The sequence below is a fragment of the Setaria viridis genome, chromosome 9, assembly GCF_005286985.2.
Source record: "Setaria viridis chromosome 9, Setaria_viridis_v4.0, whole genome shotgun sequence".
NCBI classification, from domain to species: Eukaryota; Viridiplantae; Streptophyta; class Magnoliopsida; order Poales; family Poaceae; genus Setaria; species Setaria viridis.
In genome coordinates this window covers 49,365,290-49,389,768 of record NC_048271.2, presented here as the reverse complement: position 1 = coordinate 49,389,768, position 24,479 = coordinate 49,365,290, and the positions used below count along the sequence as shown (strand labels likewise).

Here is a 24,479-nt window from a genome sequence, read left to right as displayed (position 1 = left end):
CGATTCCGGCACATCGTTATCGACCTGAAACCTGACAACAATACACTCGTTTCTGCTGTAAACACACTAGAAATACTAGAAATTTTTAATTGGGTATATGCATAAAAGGTAGTATCTGCAAAGGGCTGCAAGATTCGGATGCGTTTAACGACTGATTTCTCTCTACTAGGAGAAGCAAGCATTAAAACCCTGATCACCGTTTACTTCTTCCCATAAAAACTTGAGGGGTTCATCACTCCACCTCGGCCTATATACAACACGCACATGTGATCCTCGTCTGTCATTCAACTTTTACGCACGCACTCCCTCTCCGATGGCTGCCTCGGCCTTCATCGTTCAGGTCTCATGCGTAGTCGCCTTCCTCTTCGCAAAGACCACGGTGGCCGGATCGAATGCCTCGGCGTCCATCAACGCCACCGCCATGGCGCTGCGCCGCTCCACCGAGGCGTTGCCGGCGGCGGCGGCGGCGCACAACGGCTCGCACCAGTACACCTGCTACCTGTGCCACAAGAGCAGGAGCCTGATGATCAGGCGGTGCCCCATCGCGCAGGACGACTGCCACGTCGCCTGCGTGACGCTGCCGACCCCGTCCCGGCCGCCCTCCCCTCCCCGCGGGGTGGCCGCCCCCAGCGGCGGCGGCGGCGGCAGGGACGCCGACGACTGCTACGTCATGAAGGCGTACCCCGACGGCAGCTGGGTCGTCGTCGACGTCGTCGGGTGCAGGGCGACCGCCGCGGCGTGCTACCTCGCGTGCGGCAACGGCGACGACGAGCACGGCGCGGGCGGGGTGGCGACGCCGCGAGGGCCGCTGCCGCACGGCCTGCCCGAGTTCCAGCTGTGCGGCGACCATCTCACCGCGCGGGGCGGCGCCGTCGCCGGCGTGTAGCCACGAGTGACGATCCCACGACGACGTATGTACTTGGTCCGGTGGTCCAACGGACTTCGTCGGATACTCGGATGTTCGTATCCCCTCGCGCGTGCACACGCGTTTACGTGTGAGGCTTACAGTGGATCACGAACTCACGATCGCAGGAGCATCCTGTTGCTAACAGAGTTTGTCGCACAATTCTGGATGTCTGTAGGGAACAAGATTCTAAAATGCAAAATAATTTCGTACTTCGTATAGGTTAGCAGAATGAACGAATGATCTCGTATATCCAGTCATGAAGGAAGACATGAAAGCAGCCCCTGTTTTTATTTATTTTGCGAGGCAGCCCTGTTTTTTATTTATTTTGCGAAACAGCCCTGTTTAACATGTAGTCTGCAGCAGATCGATTGATCGAAGCATGCACCAGCGGCCCCCGAGAAATTAACGAATTTTACTAATCAGGAACGATCGGTGTACATCGGACTCTGAACTCTGAAGTGAAGTCCCGCTGCTTACCAGGATTCCAGGCTACAAATATCCCAATTTGTCGATTCGGTGGTTTGTTTTTGAACAACAGTTTTGCCGACTCGTAAAACCGCAGGGCTTTCAACGGCAACCATTGCTTTCCGCAGTGTCCATGACCAGACCTAGGACATAGTAGGATCTAGACTGCTAGAACTTGGTTCTCTCATGGCCTGAGAAAAAGGTCAAAAACAATGGTAATCTGGCTAGTACGCACACTAGTACGTGACAGGTGGGTACCTCCAGTCCAGAGTCGATTTTCATGTCAGGAAACAAGCAAAGGCAGCGGCAATCCCATGAGTGAGCCAAAGGATGACGACAACTCGACCAGCCATGGCGGGTGTCCTCGACGGCACCGATTTCAGTTAAAAACGCGCTGAAACGTTAACATGGAATGCTCCGACCCCATTGCTCCAAGATGATTTTGGTGCCCAGTTCATCGATACGTTCTGCCGGTTCTAATACATCTGGGCCGATTCGTGGAGTTCTGCTTCGAACGCACTGCTGACTGTTGAACATTACATCCGTGATGAGTGATGACTAACGAGAAGCAAGTAGTCTAGCATCAATCCAAAATGTTAACGCTCCCAAATTCAGGAACTAGATTGCTTCTAAAGTAGGAATTGAGTTAGTTGCAAATTCCAAATTGATAGCAGGCATTCATCCTTCCAGGAAGAGTCCAAGAACAAGCAAGCCTTTACATCTGCAGTCTCCCTGTCGATTCACCCTGCCACTACACACCAAAGCTCATTCACCCACACCGGAAGTCCGGAACGAACGCGCATCGTCTCTCCCACAGCCCCAGATGCCTCTCTCGGCAGCTTCCATCCCCAATGCCTTCCTCCTCCTCCTCCTCCTCGTAGACGCCACGGCCTCCGCCGCCGCGTCCGTCCCGGCGGGCGACGGCGACGTGAACACGACGGTGTTCACCAGTGGCGCGGCGACGTCGTCGCCCCGCGACGACACGGAGATGTACATCTGCTACCTCTGCACGGGGCGCAATCCGCTGCTGATCAGGTACTGCCCCATCTACTGGGACGAGTGCCACCTCGTCTGCTACGCCGACGCCGACACGTCTGCCGCCGCCACCGCCTCCGCCATTCCCGCCGCGGCCGCGCCGCCGTCGCTGGGGCCGCCGGCCGACCCCGCTACCGGGGTGCGCGACGAGGAGTGCTACGTCATGAAGCTGTACCGTAACGGCAGCTACACCATCGTCAGCCGCCTGGGGTGCTCCCAGATCGCCAGGTGCCTCCTCTCCTGCGGCGGCGGCGACATGGCCCACCGGAATGCCCTGGGCGCCGCCACCGCGGGGCCGGCGATGACGGCGGCGATCCAGGGGAGCTTTCCGCCCCCGCGCATCGCGGATTTCCAGCGGTGCGGCACGCAGGTCAATGCTCCGTGAGTCCGAGGGCTCCACCGAGCGCCGCCGTCCCGGCCGGTGGTGCGCGCGGCGGCGGCGGCGCTAGCTCCTCTCTGATGGGATGGACGCGTGCCGCGCGTGTGCGGTGGCTGCGTGCGCTGCGAATGTGCCGTAATGACTTTGGACGTTTCTAGCAAGACTGAAGACTTGATAAAAGGAATGCAACAGTTTACAGGCTGTATGGAGAAATAGAATTTGCTTTGCTCATGCTATGATTATTGATTAGATTGGACGATTCTCAATGGAATTAGAGGATGATTACTATGTTTTCGTGAGAAATTTTTGTGATCGAAATCCTTTCTAGAAAGTCTGTATCCTTTAGTGTAAAGTCTTCATGTCAAGCGTTCCAATGGAATAAAACATCGACAACACTCAACAGTTAACCGTGAGATCATAAGCACTCTCACTCGACAAGATTTGTGCAAAGCACACAGTAAAACTAGCAAGGTGCATCAATATGAATAGCAGGATTCATAACACGAATAAGCAGAAAATAAGTCAAAGTATATGCAATAATTTCCTCAACATACACTGGTTGCAACATGTAACTATTGCTCTCTTTTCCTCACAAAAAAAAGGTAAAAAACATGCACAGGCTGAAAACTGCAAATCAAATTTCAAACCACATGGGCTTGGCCCGGCCTACAACACCCGTAAAAGGCCTCTCGAGCAAATACCCCAGTGGGCCCTAACTCCGGCCCAACTGATCTACTAGATCTCGCGGCGAAGAAGAAGGCGAAAGCATGGCGTCACTCACAGCCTCACCGGTCGACCCACACTGGCACACAACGGATCGCTGGCTCGACCTGTTTTTCCATCGAAACCGCTCCGGAACCCTAGTTCGAATGCGGGACACGAATTTCGGTTTCCCTCGCGTGCCGCCCACCTCCTCCTCCCCACCCGCCGAAGCAGCAGCCGAGCCGAGCCCCAAGCGGAGGAGAGTAGGAGAGGCCGCCGAGGAGCCACCGACGCCGCCGGAGATGAGGGAGGAGGCGCTGGAGCGGCTGCGCGGGGTGGTGCGGGACAGCGTCGGGAAGCACCTGTACTCGTCGGCCATCTTCCTCGCCGACAAGGTGGCCGCCGCCACGGGGGACCCCGCTGACTTGTACATGCTCGCGCAGGCGCTCTTCCTCGGCCGCCACTACCGTCGGGCGCTCCACCTCCTCAACAATTCCCGCCTGCTCCGCGACCTCCGGTTCCGATTCCTTGCCGCCAAGTGCCTAGTAAGACTGCTGAGCTCTTCCCCCGCCGTTTCCTTTCATTGAGTGCGACGCGTGTGTGTCACTGAGAGGGCCGCGTTTGGTTCCTCAGCTGTTTGAGTCGCCGGGCGTCCTGCGGTTTCCATTCTGTAGCAGCAGGTCTCGGCATTTCGTGAGGCGTTTTTGGGTAGTACTTTGGCCGAACACCTTGCGGACATTTGCAACTGACTGATAAAACACTACAATTTGTTTGATTCGATTGTGGGGGGATACTTTTGAGAGTGATTGGACATCTGCTAAGATATGTTGCGTCCCTGGTTCTTCAATTTCGTTTTGGGCCTGGAGTGAAAGCTGAAACATGGCCACAGGCTGGCTTGATTTGTGTCTGTCAGCGAACAAATTGATTGTATGTTTCTGAATTCTTATTTGGTTAGTCTTCCTGCTGCTTAGAAGTTAGAATGATGTCAGAATTTCTTAAGTGGGAAAATTATGAACAGTGCTCCGGGGGAAAAGCAGCATGTTTCTGATGTTTGTGCTTCTACTACAACTTAAATACTTTTATTTCTTTGTTTAGGAGGAGTTGAAAGAGTGGCATCAGTGTTTGTTGATGCTTGGGGATGCAAAAATTGATGAACATGGAAAGGTCCTTGATCAGGATGATGACAGTGACATTTATTTTGATAAGGATGCTGAAGATCATGAGATCAACGTATGACGACGCCCACTCCCTCTCTTCTCTCTCTCTCGTTGTTAGTATGATGATTGTTTATTACTGTATTACTTGCTTGCCAGATCAAATCAGCTATATGTTTCTTACGTGGCAAGGCCTATGAAGCACTAGACAACCGTGATCTTGCTCGCCAATGGTACCTTCGCTTGTTTTTCTTTTGGTTAAAATTGATTGTTTATTTCAAAATAGCATTGTCATCAATATATTGAATAATTTATCTGGCAATTTGCTAAAATATATTCTCTACACACATTTAAGTTGAATCAGTGCTACTTTATCCCTTCAAACTTTTAGGGGTTGAGGTTGTTGTGCCTAATAAGAACGGCTAGGTTTCCTTTATGATTTTCTTCCCCTTTTGATCTCAGGTACAAGGCAGCCATTAAAGCTGATCCTCTGTGTTACGAGGTGAGAAGAACAGTGGCTTTGTAAATTATTGACATTACTGTTCTTGTTATGAGAAAATATCATGCACTATTAATTCTATAATTCAAATAGTACCTAATTCCACTTGTGTGTATTACGCACACCTTGCACCCAATTCTGAATTGTTTTATGTGTTTCATATTTACTTTGACTTGTACATTTTTCACTTGGGCAGTCTGAACTTCCTCATAGGTATGGCATGCTGAGTCTACTATGGCCCTCATGACGCACATGCTGTTTTTGTATGTTTGCTACAGTTGAATAATAGTATAATACTTAAATACCTGATAATTTAACATGCCTAACTTTCAAATATTGTGGTCAGGAGTCTTATAATGCAGAACGGTAGTGCTGTTTACTTTTAGTTTCAAATAAAGCTTCACACCCTGTCTACTACTGTTGCGTCTTTCGATTTGAAAAATATAAATGAACTCATAGCATTGCATAAAAGCACAACCATTTATTGAATTCTTGATAATTACCTCTGTTTCAAAAGGCGACTCCTAGGTGGAACTAGGCAGCCTAGGAGCTAGGTGGAGAAGCATCGCCTTGTCTAGTACCTAGGCATTTTTCTGACTAAAGTGGTTTAGGAATTGATCTAAGTATGAAAGTGGGAAATGGAGAAAGATGAACTATGATCATGGAAGTCATGGTTGCAAGAAAATGTCAACCTTTGTTTTAACATAACAAATTTCCTCTATTTAATATGGCATTAATCTAGCCACCCGTTAAAAGTATAACCGCCTAGGCTCTAGACGGATCTTGACTCACTGCCTTGCGTTAGCGCATATTTGAACATTGACAATTACAGTTCTTGTTGACAGTGTCGCAAGTAGATATAATGCTACGTGGTATTCTATTTTTGTGGGTTCCTAACTGTATTTGTATATGTTTCAGGCTCTTGAATGTCTTGTTGATAATTATATGTTGACATGTGAGGAAGGTAATATTCAATGGCCTTTTGGCTTGTCTTGAGGCTTGCTTATAGCTTGAATGAGTATTACGTGCTGTATCACTTTTGAACTTAAGATATGATCTAGTGGCCATATAGATTATTTGGTTAAAACATGCACTCCGGTCATCTTTAAGAAGATAGAACTTATAATCTGCAAACACTTTTGAACTTAGAAGCACATTCATTTTAGGATATGATCTAGTGGCCATATAGATTGTCTGGTTAAAATATGTACTCCAGTCATCTTTTAAGCAGATATAATTTACAATCTGCAAATGGCTAGACATTCTATACTGCCAACTAGATATGATTGACGAATCTGATTGTACGCCTGAAATGCATCTGTGAGGACAGTTCTGTCAAATAACTTAAGTTCAATTATTTTTATTTGGCTATTTTCTCAGCATTTTAGAGACTAAGATGGTGCAATGATGCATTTCAGAATCTGAGTTATTGGCCTCTCTGCAATTCAGAAAGGAAGATGGGTGGCTATCAGCATTTTACTCATGTTTGATTAGGAAGGTACTTGGCTTAAGTCAACACATGCAAGTTCAACAATGGATGTATAACTGTGTATGCTTCTTTTGCTGATGGTCTCTTTACTTCCTTTTAGCATGAAAAAGAATATGTAGTTGAAGCAAAATTCAAGGAACTTGAACGAGAATCTTGCAGTATTTCGTCCTCGAGTTCCGGTGAAACTTTGAAAAATAACATTGATGTTTTGGCCTGCAAAGCTGAATACTACCACCAGAGTGGAGAGTACCAAAAATGTTGGCAACTGACATCTTCGTAAGTTCGCAGCATTCATCACTCTGTTTCACTTTTTGTTTCCTCACAAATGTTGCTCATACATCCATGTGGTGCAATTTCTATCTCAGATTACTTGAAAGAGACCCTTTCCATTTAAAGTGCACGTTAGTTCATTTGGCTGCTGCAATGGAGCTTGGTCATTCCAATGATCTTTATCTTTTGGCCTGCAACTTAGTGAAGGATTATCCTCAAAAGTAAGTATTGATCTTCAATTAATTCATTCTTTTGATCTCCATGACCCAATATGGTTCGTATTCTGACTATTAATTTTCAACAATAGATGAGGGTATTCCTCTGAAAGAAAGATATATTTTCTGATGCTGTAAAAAATATTACTTCTAGATGTCCTGATTCAGTGATTCCTCACTTCATTTCGTAGCACAAACAGGGAGGAAACTTTCATCCCTGATGGTTTGCAGTAAATCATGATCATTGAACAATTCTAATTACCATTCTGTTTCATCTGCAGAGCTCTTTCATGGTTTGCTGTTGGTTGCTATTACTACTGCATTAAGAAATATGATCAAGCTCGGAGATACTTCGGGTAATCGTCTTTTCCTGTCTTAATCTCACAAGTAACCACATTATCATTTTCATTGTAGATTCATTATTCTGCCATTTTTTACCTTAAAGAAAATCACTTTCTTAGCGTGGAAACTCTGGCACTAGCTATGTTATCATGGCCACTTACTATAATATTGTTATGTTGTCGTTCTCTCAATTGTATCAAAACAAGAACCTTGTGCCACTACCTTACTTTAAGAGTTAAAACAATGCACAGAAGAGGGGAAGACAGACAGTTTCAGATTGTGAAAAATCTATGACTTGGAAAAGTACCGTGTAATCGTGCTTCTAGAGCCACGGTTCCTTTTGTCAATTTTCATGCTATAATATGGCAAAGAGGAAAGTTATTTAGCAGTCGTAAGGCATGGTGCACAGATTTGCGACTTTGCGTTCACTGGGAGGATTCGAAGTAATAAAGCTTGTTAAAAATGTAGGACATTTAGTTTTGTTCTAAGTCAAACTTCTCTGACTTTGACCAAGTTTATAGAAAAAATATATTAACATCTACAATACCAAATAAATACACTAGCAAGAGATTTCATGATGGATTTAAAGAAGGTAATCTGATGTTATAGATGTTGATGTATTTGTCTATAAACTTGGTCAAAGTTAGAGAAGTTTGACTTAGGACAAAAGTAAAGCGACCTGTATTTTTGAATGGAGGGAGTACTATGGTTTAATGTGCACTATTTTTCTTTTCAGCAAAGCTACAGGGTTAGATGGGACGTTTCCTCCTGCTTGGATAGGTACAGGCATTGCTTATGCTGCTCAAGAGGAGGGCGACCAAGCAATGGCTGCATTTCGGACAGCAGCTCGGTTGTTTCCTGGGTGTGTAATCCATTCCCTTTATTTTTTTCTTGAAGATTCGAACTTGATGTCAACTTACTATTCATGGTTTTGTCTAGAAAAAAGTTGTCTTCCTTTGCGTACTGATTTTGACACGTTCATCTTTTATCATTGGAATTGTGTTTGAACTTTGTTGTACTGTCGTTCGGGAACTTTTGGCATTTTTTATTTTGAAGACACCTGTGGTGTTCCTTTTCTGAAACTGTGGCAAGGTCTTTTCGTTCTAGCTATTTCACAGTGAACATTTTTGGGGTTGATGCCTGCTGTCTACCTTGGGATATAAAATTATTTGATATCTTATCTATATCATACCTGCTCTTCAGCTTTCATCTAACTATCTAATAATATCTCTTCAGATGTCATCTGCCAACTTTGTACATGGGCATGCAATATGTGCGGATGCACAATTTCAAACTTGCAGAGCAGGTAATATTAATTGACAACTGCTTATCAATTCTGATTTTTATAATGAACTTCATTCAAATGCTGGCAAATGAGCAACTATGTGTACCTTATAATGTGATCCATACTAATTTGCATCCTGTGGTCACCTCACCTAGTGTTTATCATTGGTAGACTTCCAAACTTTCAAATAGGTTGCAGAAGATGCTTGTGTTACACAAACCAGCTCAAGTTCAGCTCTTCTGAATTGTGGCTTGAGCTTTATGAGCCAAGTTTGAGCTGGATTCTCATGCTGTTTTACTATCAGCAGTGCTTCAGTTCACTTTTATTCAATCAAGCTTTGCTTGTTAACAGATCCATTGTTTAATTATACCTGCATTACATCTTCTGATTATAGCAACTAATGAATACTACTACCAACCAGTCAACTAAGCTTATTTGCGTCACATAAAAACTAATTATTTTGTATTCTCTGATGCAGTTTTTCACGCAAGCAAAATCCATTTGCCCATCTGATCCACTTATATACAATGAGTTGGGCGTCGTAGCTTATAATATGAAAGAGTAAGAAATTCATGTTCTGCTTCTGGTTTTAGATGCTTTGCTTTCTTGAAAATCATCATTCTTATATTTATTAGTTCTCTAGTTGATTATAGCAGTGCCATTTGACATGTACTTGTAAGTAAAAAAAACTGTATGCACCATATAGAGATTTGGAAGCCATGAAATATGCCAACAAGAAAATAGGTTAAATATGCTAATCAGTGTCCATGATGTACATACACTTGACTAGGTGGTTCTTAAAATTAGAACATCATCTTCATAAGACATGTCTGGTCTTGCAAAGCAGAGTATCTTTTAAGTCGGAGCAAATCTGCTGTCTGCATTTATCATCAGTTCATCACTGTAGTTTGATAAGGCATTTAATAGCATGCACTTGATTTATATACAATATGGTTTTCCTTGTATGCATTACTAATTCTCATTTACTTTTCCGTTCAGCACTGAATTCCTTATGATATTTCATCTAATTAGATGTCATAATTTGTTTAATAGAATATCAATTCCATCAACCCACTGCTAAATGACTTGTTTGTTCAATATTTAGGTATCAAAAGGCAGTTCAATTTTTTGAGTTGACACTGGGCCATACTTCATCCTCTCAGAATGAAATGTGGGAGCCAACATTGGTGAATCTTGGGCACGCACTTCGGAAACTCAAGTAATTGATAAACTGTGACATTTTGCTATGAGTTTTTATGAAGTTCTTGTGTTCTTGGAGCTTGTATATCTGTATTCAGCTAGATTCTTGCCGGTGCTGACCGTGCTTACCTTCTCAGTTGATGAATTTCATTTTATGCATGGAAATGGCAAGTAGTTTGTGGAATTGAATTAAGTATCGTAGTTTTGAAAGTATGCAACTGCAGCTGTTTGCTTGCTCATTCTTTTTATAAATTTCAAGAAATCATCACGTTTGTTTTTGGGTCACCACATCCAATTGAATATGTAGTATTTCTTTGTCTTTACAGTCAATGTAACGCTGTCAATCACATTATAACTTTACCATATATTGTATACATGTTTTTTGTGCTTTCTCACATCAAGAGCATTTGCTGTCCCCCTTTTCTTTTATTATTAGCTCTTATTAAACTATCATCCATGATTTAACATTTTATTGTTTGAACAGGAAATATGATAATGCAGTGTCATATTATGAAAAGGCACTCACTTTTCCAACCAAAAGCTTGAGCGCATTCGCTGGTCTTGCTTATACTTACCATCTTATGGTATTTTTCTGATCCTCTTAAATTTGTTGTTCTGTACAATGTTTTTATGCTGCGATGCCGTCTTGACATATTATAAATATGTTGATATAGGCTGGAGGTTGCTGTGTGTGAAAATTTAGCTTCATCTATCTGGATTGATTTTAGGTCCATTGATTGGGCCTGTTCATACACGGTTTAAGGCTGTTTGGTGTGGTTTACAAAACTAACCTTTAGCTGACCAGTTTTAACTGGGTGGGTTTGGTTTGCTTGGGTTGGATGGTGCAGGTTCATGCAGTCCAGACAGCATGAACCTGCTTATGATGATGCAGTTTTTAACCAGGAAACTAGTGAACCCATTCAAAACCAGTTCCACTGGTCTGGTCTGGAATCTGGATTGATTTGCGGTTTGAGCTGGTTTGGGACCAACAGAGTTGGCATTGATATTCAGCAAAGCTAAGCCATAAGCCCACAACTACATGCACCTTGATGCTTCAGTTAGGTAATAGTTAAGTACTTAAGTATGGATGCCGTTGTTTGGAGTTTCTCTTACAAATAAGAACCACAGAATAATAGGTTGGGCTTGGTGCAAGCTTGCTGATTGCACTGGCAGTTTGTTGAAAATAAGTTCCTGTGTCAAAATTAGACAGAAGAAAGTTACAACTTGATTTCAATAGAAAGTAGACATATACTCCCTCCGTCCCGCAAGGAGCGTCATTTAGACACTAAAATTTGTCCCACAAAGAGTGTTCTTTTACCTCCTAGTAAACCTCATCAAATTAAAGCAACACTCACACCAATAAAGAAAACATATGGAAAAGCGCGTGGAGCCAATCAAATGATCAATTGATGTTATTTCTCTAGTTCCAATGCACGTGCATTTATTTATGATCTAGAAAACTAAACAGACAACACGATTTTCAATCGCAATTAGTATAGTTATTAGGGGCAACATAGACATTTCTCATCACTACTAATGTGTCTGAAATTTTTCTAAATGGACACTTATTTTGGGATGGAGGGAGTAAGTTTTTATGTTCTAGGTTGACTGGTCAAGACTAAGGAATTATGTTATATATCCAGAGTTTATCTGAAACTTATGCATGCTTTCTTTTCTTGATGCAGGACAATTTTGAGGCTGCCATAAATTATTACCACAAGGTATGTCCTTTTTAGCATTCCTAGTTTACCAATTCTAATTAAGCAAGTACATGCTGCTGGTTATGCCAAAATAGTATTATTTAATGTTGATATATCTTTCCTGGAATTCCGTATGCTTTTACTTCGTTAATTCATGTCCTGCAACTCATACCAAAACCATCTGCTAATCGACCTGTTGGGTAATGGGGACCAACTCCTTTTTGCCAGCTGTGTCCTTTGCATTTATGCAACAGAAGCTTGTTGATCAGTAGTTTTCTCATGTGTGTTTTGTTTTTTGTTTTTGTTTTGGCCAGGCTCTGTGGTTGAAACCAGACGACCAGTTTTGCACAGACATGCTAACGTATGCTCTCGAGTCCAGCTGCCACAGCACTGCTCGTAGAAGAATAGTTTAGGTTTAGTCGGTACTTGCAAATCGGAGCAAGTGCTGTCGTACGGTTAGGGTATTGTTCTGCCTACAGGGTTAGTAACCAATCATATGTAAAGATGTTGTACAATCTGTAATTGCTCAAGTTCATTCCAGTCACTTCAGACTGGTTGTAATGCAATTTTTTTACCTTGTACTTATGTAAATACACCCAATTCATTCACGATGAAGAATATTTATTTATTTGACTCCAACATTTCGATTCTGTTTTAGGATTATTAAGCTTTGTGCATGCATTGGTATGCCTAGCATTTGTTTGGAGGGTTGTGGAATCAAAGGTCAAGACATCACTATGGGCTTGGTTCTATTATTCTTTGACTGAACTTGGGTAAAAATGGCAAAAGGTCTTGGCTGAGGACAATGATTAGAACTCTGCTGAGTACTTAGTTTGGCATGCTTCTGCAGATTTCGGAGGTTGTCCCACTTGGTGTAGTTCCTCCCGCTCGCGCTAAGAGCTGTCATTGGTCGCTGGAGGGCGACGACCTTAGCTCAAATCTCGATGTACATTTAACTCTCAGTGGATCTGGAACTTCCAGCCATTATAGTTGAATAAGATTGGGGATTTATGAATAATCATATATACGTCCAGAAAACAGTTCTTTATAAGGTACTGGTATAATTTTTCAGCTATAATTGTACTGGTATAATAAAAAAAGTCTTTGGCAGGACTGGTTCCCAGGATCTGAGACGGGGAAAAGGGCGCGCAGAAACTTGAGTTGGACTCAACCGGCCGCTAGGATGGTGTCAAACCGACCGACGCACCAAAATGTGGGTTCGCTCGCGGACCAATACGCTCCGTCGCCACCTTCCACCACCCAACCTGACAAGTGACAACGCCATCCCAGGAGGCCAACCCCCGCGTCCCCGCCCGGCCCCCAGATCTCCCCCATCCCTTCCTTCCCGTCCGTCCCTCTCTATTAAGCAGCAAGCAAAGCGCCACTCGCAATCCCGCAAGTCTCAGATCTCTCCGCCCCCCGTCTCCGTCTCTCTTCCACCCCCAAACCCTCCTCGCCCCGCCTCCCTCGTCAACGCCGCCCGACGAGAGCGATGGCGGCCTCGCCGGCCGCGGCCGCGGCCCTCCTCGCCCTCCTCGCCCTCGCGGCGGCCGGCGGCGTGGCGGCTGACGGCTCCGACCACCGCTACAAGGCCGGCGAGCCCGTCCCGCTCTACGCCAACAAGGTCGGCCCCTTCCACAACCCCAGGTGAGGCCCCGCCCCTCAGATCCCTGTCTGGACGTCGTTCCCGGGCGCTCGGGAGGGATCGGGCTCCTCGGATTTGTCCGAAGTGCGTGTTGTGCCTGCCCGATCTCGTGGAGCAATGTGTTGGGGTGGGGATTGTGTCGGTTTGGTCAACGCCGACAGGTTTTCCGAGATCTAGGAGAGGAAACCGGGAACTGTAATGACAATCGGATGGAACTGCAATCGATTAACTAGAAACAGGACCTTCTTACAGGGTTTAATTTGGTTCATACTAGGCTTGTATAGGTTTTAGCGCCAATTATCCATTCTACTGCTGGGCTGCTGTGAATCTGTTACTGTTAGGTGTTGGATCTGTATGTAAAGGAAAACAAATTTTCATACAGGCTATTAGGCTTTGCAGTTATGGGGTTGTCATGCTTACGCTGTGTTCCTTTTTCTTGCAGTGAGACGTATCGGTACTTCGACCTGCCTTTCTGCTCTCCTGGTCAGTTTGTGTTAATTTCAAGTCTTCTGGTCACTACCAAGCTAACAGCGATTGATTTCTCAAATTGGAGTTTTGCTAATAGACTGTATCTGCTGCAGAGAAAGTGAGGGAGAAGAGCGAGGCCCTGGGTGAGGTCCTTAATGGGGATCGGCTGGTCGATGCACCTTATAAGCTTGATTTCCGTGTGGACCTTGACTCCAGGTCGGTTTGCTCAAAGAAGCTCACCACGGAGGATGTGGCCAAGTTCCGGAATGCAGTAGCTAAGGACTACTACTTCCAGATGTACTATGATGATCTCCCACTATGGGGTTTCATTGGTAAAGTTGATAAGGAAGGCAAGGCTGACCCGAGCGAGTGGAAGTACTACCTATACAAGCACATCATCTTCGATATCCTCTTCAACAATGACCGGGTGATCGAGATCAATGTGCACACTGATCAGAGTGCATTGGTTGACCTGACGGAGGATAAGGAGACCAATGTGGAATTCCTTTACTCGGTCAAGTGGAAGGAGACACTTACACCATTTGAGAAGAGGATGGAGAAGTATTCCAGCTCCTCCAACTTGCCACACCACCTGGAGGTTCATTGGTTCTCGATTATAAACTCTTGTGTTACAGTCCTCCTCCTCACAGGGTTCCTTGCAACGATCCTCATGCGAGTACTGAAGAATGATTTTGTCAAGTAAGGGCCTCCCATTTTCATTTGTCTGTGAACTGAATATGAATAATAATTGCATGCTTGCAGATAACCATTTCTATCATAAACAAGCTAGAAAATTTTCCATTTCCATTGCATTGCCATAATAGAAAGAAACACAATAACCGTATGATTTGTTCTCTTACGGAAAATTTTCATTTCCTTTGCATTGCATTTTAGTGATTTGTTTTGGATTACTACAGTATTTTTACATCTATTTCTTTCAGTAAAAGCTAACTTCATGGATTCCACATCCAATCAAATAATACTTGTTTCATTTGTATATGTTATGTACTGGAGGAATTGCTTGCTGTATATCACAGGCTGAAAAAAAAATCCTCAATGCAATCTCCTGTCCTTAAAGTTCTACCTGTAAATATTTTGGTAAGATAGGATGCAGTGTGTAACTACTAATTAGTATCTTTCAGTGGAACTGAATCCATCTTAGTTCAACATGCTTCTAAAGGTTATTATATCTACCATCTATCGAAATGCAGCATTGGCTTAATTTGCGTTACTCATAGGTCTTTTTGAATGATGTCCTGTATTCGTAAATCATGAAAATGCATGGTGAAATAAGAAACTGTTTGGTTTGAAACAAATGATGTCCCATCAAGAAAGTGTTTCGGACCTATCTCTTCATTGTCCTGATTAGACTTTAGACCTTGTGGACTGTTTAAACCATGTTATTTTGTGATACTGCATGACACGTTAGAGTTTCTCAAGTATCAACTTGTGGCCTGGAGGGTCCTGGGTTTGATCCAGCCTCCTTGCAAAACTAAGCTAGGGTGTCGGTCTAGAAATTCCCTTCCCCAGACCTCACCTTGTGTGGGAGCTTTCAGCATCGTGTACGCCCTTTTTAGTTCATGTGTTAGCATGATAAATTCAGTCACATATTCCTCTGTATGTTATTTAAAACTGTATGTTTTCACTGAAGGTATGCCCATGATGAGGAAGCAGCTGATGACCAAGAAGAGTCTGGGTGGAAGTATATCCATGGTGATGTCTTCCGGTTCCCCAAGAATAAGTCACTATTTTCTGCTGCTCTTGGTACAGGAACTCAATTATTTGCCCTGTAAGTGCCTGTAGCTATTTTTTCTGTTTATAATTTTTTTTTGCAGAGCTGAAACTATTCCTCCATATGTTTTGACATGCAGACATCTAACAATCTTTTTGTGCACCTCTGCAGCACAACCTTTATATTCCTGCTTGCACTTGTTGGAGTATTCTACCCTTACAACCGTGGTGCATTGTTTACTGCATTGGTTGTCATCTATGCGCTCACTTCAGGAATTGCTGGATACATTGCTACCTCTTTCTATTGTCAGCTGGAGGGGACAAACTGGGTATGTACAACCTTATATGTATGGACCAAATTCAAATACGCTTTGTCATAGTAATAATTTTGCCATTTTATGTCTCTTTTCAGGTGAGGAACTTGCTATTGACAGGATGCCTGTTTTGTGGACCTCTCTTCCTGACATTCTGTTTCTTGAACACAGTTGCTATTGCTTATAGTGCAACAGCAGCATTGCCCTTTGGCACGATCTGTGTCATTGTGCTCATCTGGACCTTGGTGACATTTCCTTTGCTTGTTTTGGGAGGTATTGCTGGTAAAAACAGCAAAACTGAATTCCAAGCTCCTTGCCGCACCACTAAATACCCCAGGGAGATTCCTCCACTGCCCTGGTACCGGCAAACAATTCCCCAGATGGCTATGGCTGGGTTTTTGCCTTTCAGTGCCATATACATTGAGCTGTACTACATCTTTGCTAGTGTTTGGGGCCACAGGATTTACACGATCTACAGCATTCTCTTTATAGTCTTTATCATCCTCCTTATCGTCACTGCTTTCATCACTGTTGCACTGACGTACTTCCAGCTTGCTGCTGAAGACCATGAGTGGTGGTGGAGGTACATTTATTTTCCCCTTTAATCGTGCTTTTGAATGAATATTTAGTTGAGTGCATTACTGTTCACTTTTTTTTTTTGAAAATAACTTGAGAGAAGGACAAAAGGTGAATCGGGTAGCAATCATTCATACTAGTTTGTATGCTACTAACCTACTTCAACTTTTCTACATTTTGCGAGCACCTAGAAGCATTATGTTTATGCTATAATTCCTACTAGAGTACTAGTGTTCAGTTATAGCATATGTTTCTAAATGACTGTCAGTTGCTGCCTGAAATCCGTTAGAGACATTCAAGCGTGCAATACTTAATGCCTTAAGCTGTTTGCAAAATGTAGAATGGTTGCTCAATTAAGAGCTGTTTTACCTCCTTTTTTTCCTGTTCGTGGATTACAGTTGGATGCTGTGCTGACCCTTTCGGAATTTTTTGGCCTTTACTAATACAGGTCGTTCCTATGTGGAGGATCAACCGGTTTCTTTGTATATGGCTACTGCCTGTACTACTACTATGCACGATCAGACATGTCTGGCTTCATGCAGACCTCTTTCTTCTTTGGCTACATGGCCTGCATCTGCTATGCATTCTTCTTGATGCTCGGGATGGTGGGCTTCCGTGCCGCCTTGTTCTTTGTCCGCCACATATACAAATCCATCAAGTGTGAGTGAGCTGTCTGTTGGAAGATGAAGAGCAGCAGAGTTGTACCCGTTTTTGGTGCTACTAAGAAGTCCCAAATATAGAAAAGGTTAGCTCTCGCGTGCAACAGGAGCAGCTAGAGATTGCCGTGTTTCAGATTAGGCCATTATTTATAGAAACAGGTAATGAACCTATAAATTTGTTATGTTTATGCCACTGCTGTGATAAAGATCGTCTTTTCCTTCGCCCTATGTACCATCTCCTAGTGACGTCAGACAGTACCATAACATTTGTTGGAACCATGACATGCCTGAATATCTGTGGAGTACCCGTGTTGTGTTGTCTTGTGCTCTAAAGCAAAATAACAGATGTGTAGAGACGATGCCACTTGAGGGGCAAGTCCATTTATACGTGTATTCACTGCTTCATTGTGAACTGTTAAAATGGCGGTCATTTTTTGTACTCATGAGCTTTTTGTGTCTTCAAAATTTATCAGCTTTCATAGGATTGTGGACTCAGGCTGGGCCCCTGCTGTCCTTGGCCAATCCGCTTTTCCAGCATGCTCATGTTTCGATTAACTTTTACTTAAGTTCTCCGCAATACATTGTCCAAGGGGCTGTTTGGTTCCGTTTGCTTATTTTTAGCACATGTCACATCGAATGTTTAGATACTAATTAGGAGTATTAAATGTAGATTATTTACAAAACTCATTACATAAGTGGAGGGGGGCTAAACGGCGAGACGAATCTATTAAGCCTAATTAATCCATCATTAGTAAATATTTACTGTAGCAACATATTATCAAATTATGGACTAATTAGACTAATTAGGCAACACATTATCAAATTATGGACTAATTAGACTAATTAGGCTTAATAGATTCGTCTCGTCGTTTAGCCTCCGCTTATGTAGTGAATTTTGTAAGTAGTCTACGTTTAATACTTCTAATTAGTATCTAAACATCGATGTGACGGGTGCTTAAAAATTTTTAAGTAGGGTAAACCAAACCAGGCCTAACTTACGAGGATAAACATGCTCTGCTAGTTGCGCACACGTCGCAGTTGCAGCTGCCAAGTGGCAGGAAAGCGGCTAGCATGAAGGCGATAGGCTGACGATGCGATTGACAGATGCCGCTCATCTTTGTACTGATCCTCCTCCTTTTCTCCCTGGTGGTACTGTACGAGCCGAATGCTACATGTCCAGGATTCAGACTTTCCGGTAAGCACCGCAGACTGCAGTGATGTTGCTGTTGCAAACTTGCAAACCCCAGCGCAGCTCATGCCTTTCGCGTCGGAGCCTGAAACCCACAGATACGAGTATATAGCAAAATCCAAAGCTTCCTGTCGGATATGGATGCCCACTTGTCCAGACTCCGGAGGTGTCGAGCGCATGCCTACACGGTGACGCAGCGCGGGGCCGCTGGGACGGACGGCGTGAACCTGCCCGGTCTCCCTCGTGACACAACGCAGGATGGCATGACCTGGGCCTCTCCCTCGACCTTGGTGGTGGTGACCGGAGTCCATCTCTGTTCTTCCTTTCTCCATTGGAAATTGGAAATGACACCAACCAATGCAAGCAGGTAAATAAAATCCGCACGTTACATCCCCACAAAACGTGACGGAATCAAAGGGGAAAATCAATCAAGCAAGACACGTCCGTCAAGTACTCCACTCTACAGCGCCAGCCCCACACCCCCAGAGGTGTTTGGTGTATGTATATATATGCCGTGCCGGTATGTATCAGGACATCAACAGAATTAAGAGGTGTCGACACTCAAAAGAGTCAAGACACGACTCCACGCGCGCCGCGAGGGTTGAGACTTGAGAGGGTTGGGGACACCATGAGCGCCGCCGGGCGATCCCCGTGCGGGCTGCCGCGCATCGGCCTGGGCACGGCGGTGCAGGGGCCCCGACCGGACGCCGTCCGCGCCGCGGCGCTCCGCGCCATGATGCTGGGCTACCGCCACTTCGACACGGCCGCGCACTACGCCACCGAGGCGCCCATCGGGGAGGCCGCCGCCGAGGCCGTGCGCGAGGGGGTCGTCGCCTCCCGCGACGAGATCTTCGTCACCTCCAAGGTCTGGTGCGCCGACGCCCACCCCGACAGGGTGCTCCCGGCCCTCCGCAAGACGCTCAGGTGCGCTGACTTGCTTTGCTTGACCCCCCCAAAAAAGATTTTTGCGAGAATTTCGCTGTCGCGCTGCGTACGAACTCGTAGCTAGTTGCAACGATCTACATGCGGAAGATGCTCGTTGACGATTCTGTTATAGTACTGGTGTATGTGATTCGGATTTGGGATAGGAAGTGCCACTTCCGAAGTGATAACGTTGCCCCCGATTCTGCAGCAATGCGAGTTTTTTTTAATCACGGAGATGGGATTTTTTATTTTATCTTTGGGAAGTGTAGTTGGTGATTTTTTTTTATAAGAAAAAACTGTAGTTATGTGATTTTAGTACTGTACGTACGAGACAAACGCTAGTGATGGGTTTTGGACACTTCCGGACACAAACTTAACCTTACTGCCAGTTTTAAGGACAAGAATCTTTTTTGAACGAAATGTCTGACAAGAATCTGTATAAGGAGTTGGTGGTGGTTCCTTCGTGCCGTTTCTGCTATAAGTTTTTTTTTCTGCTTTTAATCTCTTCCCTTCGACTGTGGAGTATCATGTTAGTACATTTGGGTGGAACAGTTAGATTCTGACGTGCCTGCCAGGCTGCCACTGCCAGCTGTCCTATTGTCATATACACCAAGGCCCACTTCGTTGCATGTGGTGTAATGTTTCGTCTGAGCTCTTTTTTACTCTCTTTTCAGAGGGACCAAGAAGTACCATGCTTGCTATGCTAGTGTCAATTTTGGCACCTCAAAAGGACTGTAAAATTTTCTGTTCTATGCATGGATTGTTTCCCTACGCTAGGATAGGGAAGCAAAAAAAAATCAATTTATATCACTTTAGTCCTCAAGCTTGCATAAGAGAATACTGAATAGTTGGATGTTTTCAAACAGTTGAGGAAAGTAGGGGATTCATATGCTATTCAGTTTTCAAATATTTCCAACAGGGACTTCACTGTCAGCGTGTAGGAGATCTGCAGATCAGCAGATGAAGAGTTTTCCCCCGAATACCTCTCGGTCAAACAACCATAGTTCAAAACGAAACAGACTAAACTTATTTAAAACTCCCCTGCCAGTGCAAAGCTGCTGCTGAATAATCACGATTTGGTTCTGACGAGTTCCTGTATATGCTGCAATGCAGCAATCTCCAGATGGAGTACGTGGACCTGTACATGGTCCACTGGCCCGTGACCATGAAGGCCGGGAGGTTCACGGCCCCCTTCACGCCGGAGGACTTCGAGCCGTTCGACATGCGGGGCGTGTGGGCGGCCATGGAGGAGTGCCACCGCCTGGGCCTCGCCAAGTCCATCGGCGTCTGCAACTTCTCCTGCAAGAAGCTCGAGACCCTGCTCTCCTTCGCCACCATCCCGCCTGCAGTCAACCAGGTCTGTTGACACGCTGGAAATGCAGGTTGAAATCAACCCAGTGTGGAAATGTAACATGGAGATCATTGGCAAGCTCACCTTTCGGGAAATGCAGGTTGAGATCAACCCCGTGTGGCAACAGAGGAAGCTGAGGGAGTTCTGCAGGGACAAGGGCATCCAGCTGTGTGCCTACTCGCCGCTGGGCGCCAAGGGCACGCACTGGGGCAGCGACTCGGTGATGGACTCCGGCGTCCTGCACGAGATCGCCAAGTCTAAGGGCAAAACCGTCGCCCAGGCACGTCATCTCGCCTACAATTACAGATCGAGATGCAATGCATGAGCTGGTCACTGACGGGGTGTTTTTTTTTTAATCTTTGGATGCAACAGGTGTGCCTGAGGTGGGTGTACGAGCAAGGGGACTGCCTGATCGTGAAGAGCTTCGACGAGTCGCGGATGAAGGAGAACCTGGACATCGTGGACTGGGAGCTGACGGAGGAGGAGAGGCAGCGGATCAGCAAGATCCCCCAGCGGAAGATCAACCAGGGCCGCCGCTACATCTCCGAGAACGGGCAGTACAAGTCACTCGAGGAGCTCTGGGACGGCGAGATATGACGTTCGCCCTGCCATGCGTGGCTGATCGACGAGCTTCCAACGCGTCGCGTTTTCTGTCACCTGTCCGGCCCGTTCCTGCAAGCGACCGTCGTGGCTGCAACAGAATGCTGCTTTAGTTTCCAGTGTGTCAAATTAAATAAGGAGGATCATGGGTACTGAACTACCGATCACCAAACACAATAAACAGTAGATGGTTATCATGTACGGAGTACTACTACATTGCTTGCGGCGCGGCAGAAGCACCGAGCGCAGAGGCAGAGCGCCGCGAAACAGACCGAACTAGCAAGTTAATCGCATGGAAACCGCCGCGAGTACGCGCGCGCGCATGGACAAATTGGCTCGCTTCGCCCTCCCCGTCGCCGCCCAGTCTCTCCGGAATGGCGGCCTAGACCTACATGCGACCCGACTTTTTTGTTTTTAGCCCTTTTTTGAAAGATTCTCACAAATACGTCCCTGGCGGAACCAATTCCAAAAATGGACCCTTAGCTTAGCGCCATCCACGCTGGCGCCAAGCTTACACGTCTCGGCGCCAGCCATCCTGGCGCTAAGGTCCATGCGCAGCTGCTGATGCGGAATCCGACGTGGCGGGGGCTTGGCGCCATCCATGATGGTGCCAAGCCTTGGCGCCAAGGCTTGGCGCTATCATGGATGGCGCCGAGCAATTTTGCTTTCTTGATTCAAAATTACCGAGAAAAAAATATATAATACACGTATTGCCGTGACGAAACTTGTAATGGGGTGAAAGCCGGTTTGTTCGGCTTCCATCGCTATTAGCAAGTGTGTCCTTGTCGAGATGTGATGAATTGATCTAACTCCTTTTTAACTTTTCTTTCCTTTCGGTTCTGGATGTAAATGTCGTACTGTGAGAGATATAGCTGCTTTGTCACGTCTATTAATTTGCTGATAGAATCTTGGAGTAAGATTTTCGGAGGATATATACTTGCAAATTAAACTTATCATCTTTGAACTGTTCAAACCCCTGTGTTGGATCTTTTTTCTACATTTTATTTTTTTTCTCCAGCTTCCTTCACTTGCTTCTCCTTCTCCTCACTTTGCTTTCTTGATTCAAAATTCCTCACTTTGCTTTCTTGATTTAAAATTACCGAGAAAAAAAATATATAATACACGTATTGCCGTGACGAAACTTGTAATGGGTGAAAGCCGGTTTGTTCGGCTTCCATCGCTATTAGCAAGTGTTCTTGTCGAGATGTGATGAATTGATCTAACTCCTTTTTAACTTTTCTTTCCTTTCGGTTCTGGATGTAAATGCTGTACTGTGAGAGATATAGCTGCTTTGTCACGTCTATTAATTTGCTGATAGAATCTTGGAGTAAGATTTTCGGAGGATATATACTTGCAAATTAAACTTATCATCTTTGAACTGTTCAAACCCCTGTGTTGGATCTTTTTTCTACATTTTATTTTTTTTCTCCCGCTTCCTTCACTTGCTTCTCCTTCTCCTCATTTTGCTTTCTTGATTCAAAATTCCTCACTTTGCTTTCTTGATTCAAAATTACCGAGAAAAAAATATATAATACACGTATTGCCGTGACGAAACTTGTAATGGGGTGAAAGCCGGTTTGTTCGGCTTCCATCGCTATTAGCAAGTGTGTCCTTGTCGAGATGTGATGAATTGATCTAACTCCTTTTTAACTTTTCTTTCCTTTCGGTTCTGGATGTAAATGCCGTACTGTGAGAGATATGGCTGCTTTGTCACGTCTATTAATTTGCTGATAGAATCTTGGAGTAAGATTTTCGGAGGATATATACTTGCAAATTAAACTTATCATCTTTGAACTGTTCAAACCCCTGTGTTGGATCTTTTTTCTACATTTTATTTTTTCTCTCCAGCTTCCTTCACTTGCTTCTCCTTCTCCTCACTTTGCTTTCTTGATTCAAAATTCCTCACTTTGCTTTCTTGATTGAAAATTACCGAGAAAAAAATATATAATACACGTATTGCCGTGACGAAACTTGTAATGGGGTGAAAGCCGGTTTGTTCGGCTTCCATCGCTATTAGCAAGTGTCCTTATCAAGATGTGATGAATTGATCTAACTCCTTTTTAACTTTTCTTTCCTTTCGGTTATGGATGTAAATGCCGTACTGTGAGAGATATAGCTGCTTTGTCACGTCTATTAATTTGCTGATAGAATCTTGGAGTAAGATTTTCGGAGGATATATACTTGCAAATTAAACTTATCATCTTTGAACTGTTCAAACCCCTGTGTTGGATCTTTTTTCTACATTTTATTTTTTTTCTCCCGCTTCCTTCACTTGCTTCTCCTTCTCCTCATTTTGCTTTCTTGATTCAAAATTCCTCCGTTTGCTTTCTTGATTCAAAATTACCGAGAAAAAAATATATAATACACGTATTGCCGTGACGAAACTTGTAATGGGGTGAAAGCCGGTTTGTTCGGCTTCCATCGCTATTAGCAAGTGTGTCCTTGTCGAGATGTGATGAATTGATCTAACTCCTTTTTAACTTTTCTTTCCTTTCGGTTCTGAATGTAAATGCCGTACTGTGAGAGATATGGCTGCTTTGTCACGTCTATTAATTTGCTGATAGAATCTTGGAGTAAGATTTTCGGAGGATATATACTTGCAAATTAAACTTATCATCTTTGAACTGTTGATCCAACATAGAAGCTAGCTTGCTAGCAAGTAGGCCTTTTTCCTTCTTTTGCTTCTTGCAGATCGATATGAATTCACGCTTGATCCTGTTTTGTTGAAACGTTAGATTCAACACAGGGGTTTGAACTCAGGTCTTCAGGATAAGAAGCCCACATCCTAGCCAGTTGAACTAGAGTGGAGTTTTTTGCATGCTCCTCGGAATAATTATACTTATTTTCTCGTTCAAAACGCCAGGAGGCAAAATTGCTCGGCGCCATCATGGATGGCGCCAAGCTTGGCGCCAAGATCCACGGCGCCAAGGCTTGGCGCCATCAAGCTTGGCGCCATCCAGCCCCCATCACGTCGGATTCCGCATCAGCAGCTGCGCATGGACCTTGGCGCCAGGATAGCTGGCGCCGAGACGTGTAAGCTTGGCGCCAGCGTGGATGGCGCCAAGCTAAGGGTTCATTTTTGGAATTGGTTCCGCCATGGACGTATTTGTGAGAATCTTTCGAAAAGGATAAAAAATAAAAAAGTCGGTACATGCGACCCTCTTATGGTGTGTTCACATTGGCCTGCGCAGTTTTTTTTTTCTGCACGAGAGCCCAGGGCTGCGCAGTCTCTCCGGCCAGTTTTTTTTTTTTTTTTTTTTGCACGCACGCCTAACTACGCGCACCACCGCGAGGGTTGGTAGCTGAGACCCATATATACGAGCGCCACCGGGTAGTGCCGGCGGGCATCGGCCTGCTGGGCACAGCGGTGCTGGGCCGGC

The 24,479-nt window shown here is 44.8% G+C and overlaps 5 protein-coding genes across 5 annotated transcripts; all 5 read left to right on the top strand.

The window, feature by feature from the left end:
- The first annotated feature begins 241 nt into the window (after positions 1–241).
- Positions 242–886, top strand: LOC117835777 (uncharacterized). The gene has a single exon (XM_034715100.2). It carries the CDS (start codon positions 314–316, stop codon positions 884–886), a length of 573 nt encoding a protein of 190 aa, XP_034570991.1. The 5' UTR covers positions 242–313.
- Positions 887–2,112: 1,226 nt separating this feature from the next.
- Positions 2,113–3,137, top strand: LOC117840414 (uncharacterized). Its single transcript, XM_034720918.2, has one exon. It carries the CDS (start codon positions 2,196–2,198, stop codon positions 2,790–2,792), a length of 597 nt encoding a protein of 198 aa, XP_034576809.1. The 5' UTR covers positions 2,113–2,195; the 3' UTR covers positions 2,793–3,137.
- A 431-nt stretch (positions 3,138–3,568) lies between these two features.
- On the top strand, positions 3,569–12,292 carry LOC117836562 (anaphase-promoting complex subunit 6). The gene is made up of 16 exons (XM_072291086.1): positions 3,569–4,033; positions 4,584–4,718; positions 4,802–4,879; positions 5,109–5,144; positions 6,060–6,105; positions 6,560–6,639; positions 6,731–6,906; positions 6,996–7,121; positions 7,397–7,471; positions 8,194–8,319; positions 8,694–8,763; positions 9,221–9,303; positions 9,848–9,961; positions 10,427–10,526; positions 11,628–11,663; positions 11,957–12,292. The coding sequence occupies exons 1-16, from the start codon at positions 3,656–3,658 to the stop codon at positions 12,053–12,055; spliced, it is 1,758 nt and encodes a 585-aa protein (XP_072147187.1). The 5' UTR covers positions 3,569–3,655; the 3' UTR covers positions 12,056–12,292.
- A 722-nt stretch (positions 12,293–13,014) lies between these two features.
- LOC117836563 (transmembrane 9 superfamily member 3) lies at positions 13,015–17,478 on the top strand. Its single transcript, XM_034716017.2, has 7 exons — positions 13,015–13,289; positions 13,730–13,770; positions 13,869–14,454; positions 15,407–15,544; positions 15,659–15,815; positions 15,899–16,383; positions 16,825–17,478. Exons 1-7 carry the CDS (start codon positions 13,135–13,137, stop codon positions 17,042–17,044), a joined length of 1,782 nt encoding a protein of 593 aa, XP_034571908.1. The 5' UTR covers positions 13,015–13,134; the 3' UTR covers positions 17,045–17,478.
- A 1,264-nt stretch (positions 17,479–18,742) lies between these two features.
- LOC117835953 (deoxymugineic acid synthase 1) lies at positions 18,743–21,300 on the top strand. The gene is made up of 4 exons (XM_034715289.2): positions 18,743–19,148; positions 20,262–20,505; positions 20,600–20,779; positions 20,872–21,300. Exons 1-4 carry the CDS (start codon positions 18,853–18,855, stop codon positions 21,094–21,096), a joined length of 945 nt encoding a protein of 314 aa, XP_034571180.1. The 5' UTR covers positions 18,743–18,852; the 3' UTR covers positions 21,097–21,300.
- Positions 21,301–24,479: the final 3,179 nt, after the last annotated feature.

Coding starts and splice junctions, on each gene's coding strand:
- LOC117835777 (XM_034715100.2), top strand. CDS start 314: ATGGCTGCCTCGGCCTTCATCGTTCAGGTCTCATGCGTAGTCGCCTTC.
- LOC117840414 (XM_034720918.2), top strand. CDS start 2,196: ATGCCTCTCTCGGCAGCTTCCATCCCCAATGCCTTCCTCCTCCTCCTC.
- LOC117836562 (XM_072291086.1), top strand. CDS start 3,656: ATGCGGGACACGAATTTCGGTTTCCCTCGCGTGCCGCCCACCTCCTCC. Junction 4,034..4,583: donor TCCTTGCCGCCAAGTGCCTA/GTAAGACTGCTG, acceptor TTCTTTGTTTAG/GAGGAGTTGAAAGAGTGGCA. Junction 11,664..11,956: donor CCATAAATTATTACCACAAG/GTATGTCCTTTT, acceptor TGTTTTGGCCAG/GCTCTGTGGTTGAAACCAGA.
- LOC117836563 (XM_034716017.2), top strand. CDS start 13,135: ATGGCGGCCTCGCCGGCCGCGGCCGCGGCCCTCCTCGCCCTCCTCGCC. Junction 13,290..13,729: donor GGCCCCTTCCACAACCCCAG/GTGAGGCCCCGC, acceptor TTTTTCTTGCAG/TGAGACGTATCGGTACTTCG. Junction 14,455..15,406: donor CTGAAGAATGATTTTGTCAA/GTAAGGGCCTCC, acceptor TTTTCACTGAAG/GTATGCCCATGATGAGGAAG.
- LOC117835953 (XM_034715289.2), top strand. CDS start 18,853: ATGAGCGCCGCCGGGCGATCCCCGTGCGGGCTGCCGCGCATCGGCCTG. Junction 19,149..20,261: donor GCCCTCCGCAAGACGCTCAG/GTGCGCTGACTT, acceptor GCTGCAATGCAG/CAATCTCCAGATGGAGTACG. Junction 20,506..20,599: donor TCCCGCCTGCAGTCAACCAG/GTCTGTTGACAC, acceptor CGGGAAATGCAG/GTTGAGATCAACCCCGTGTG.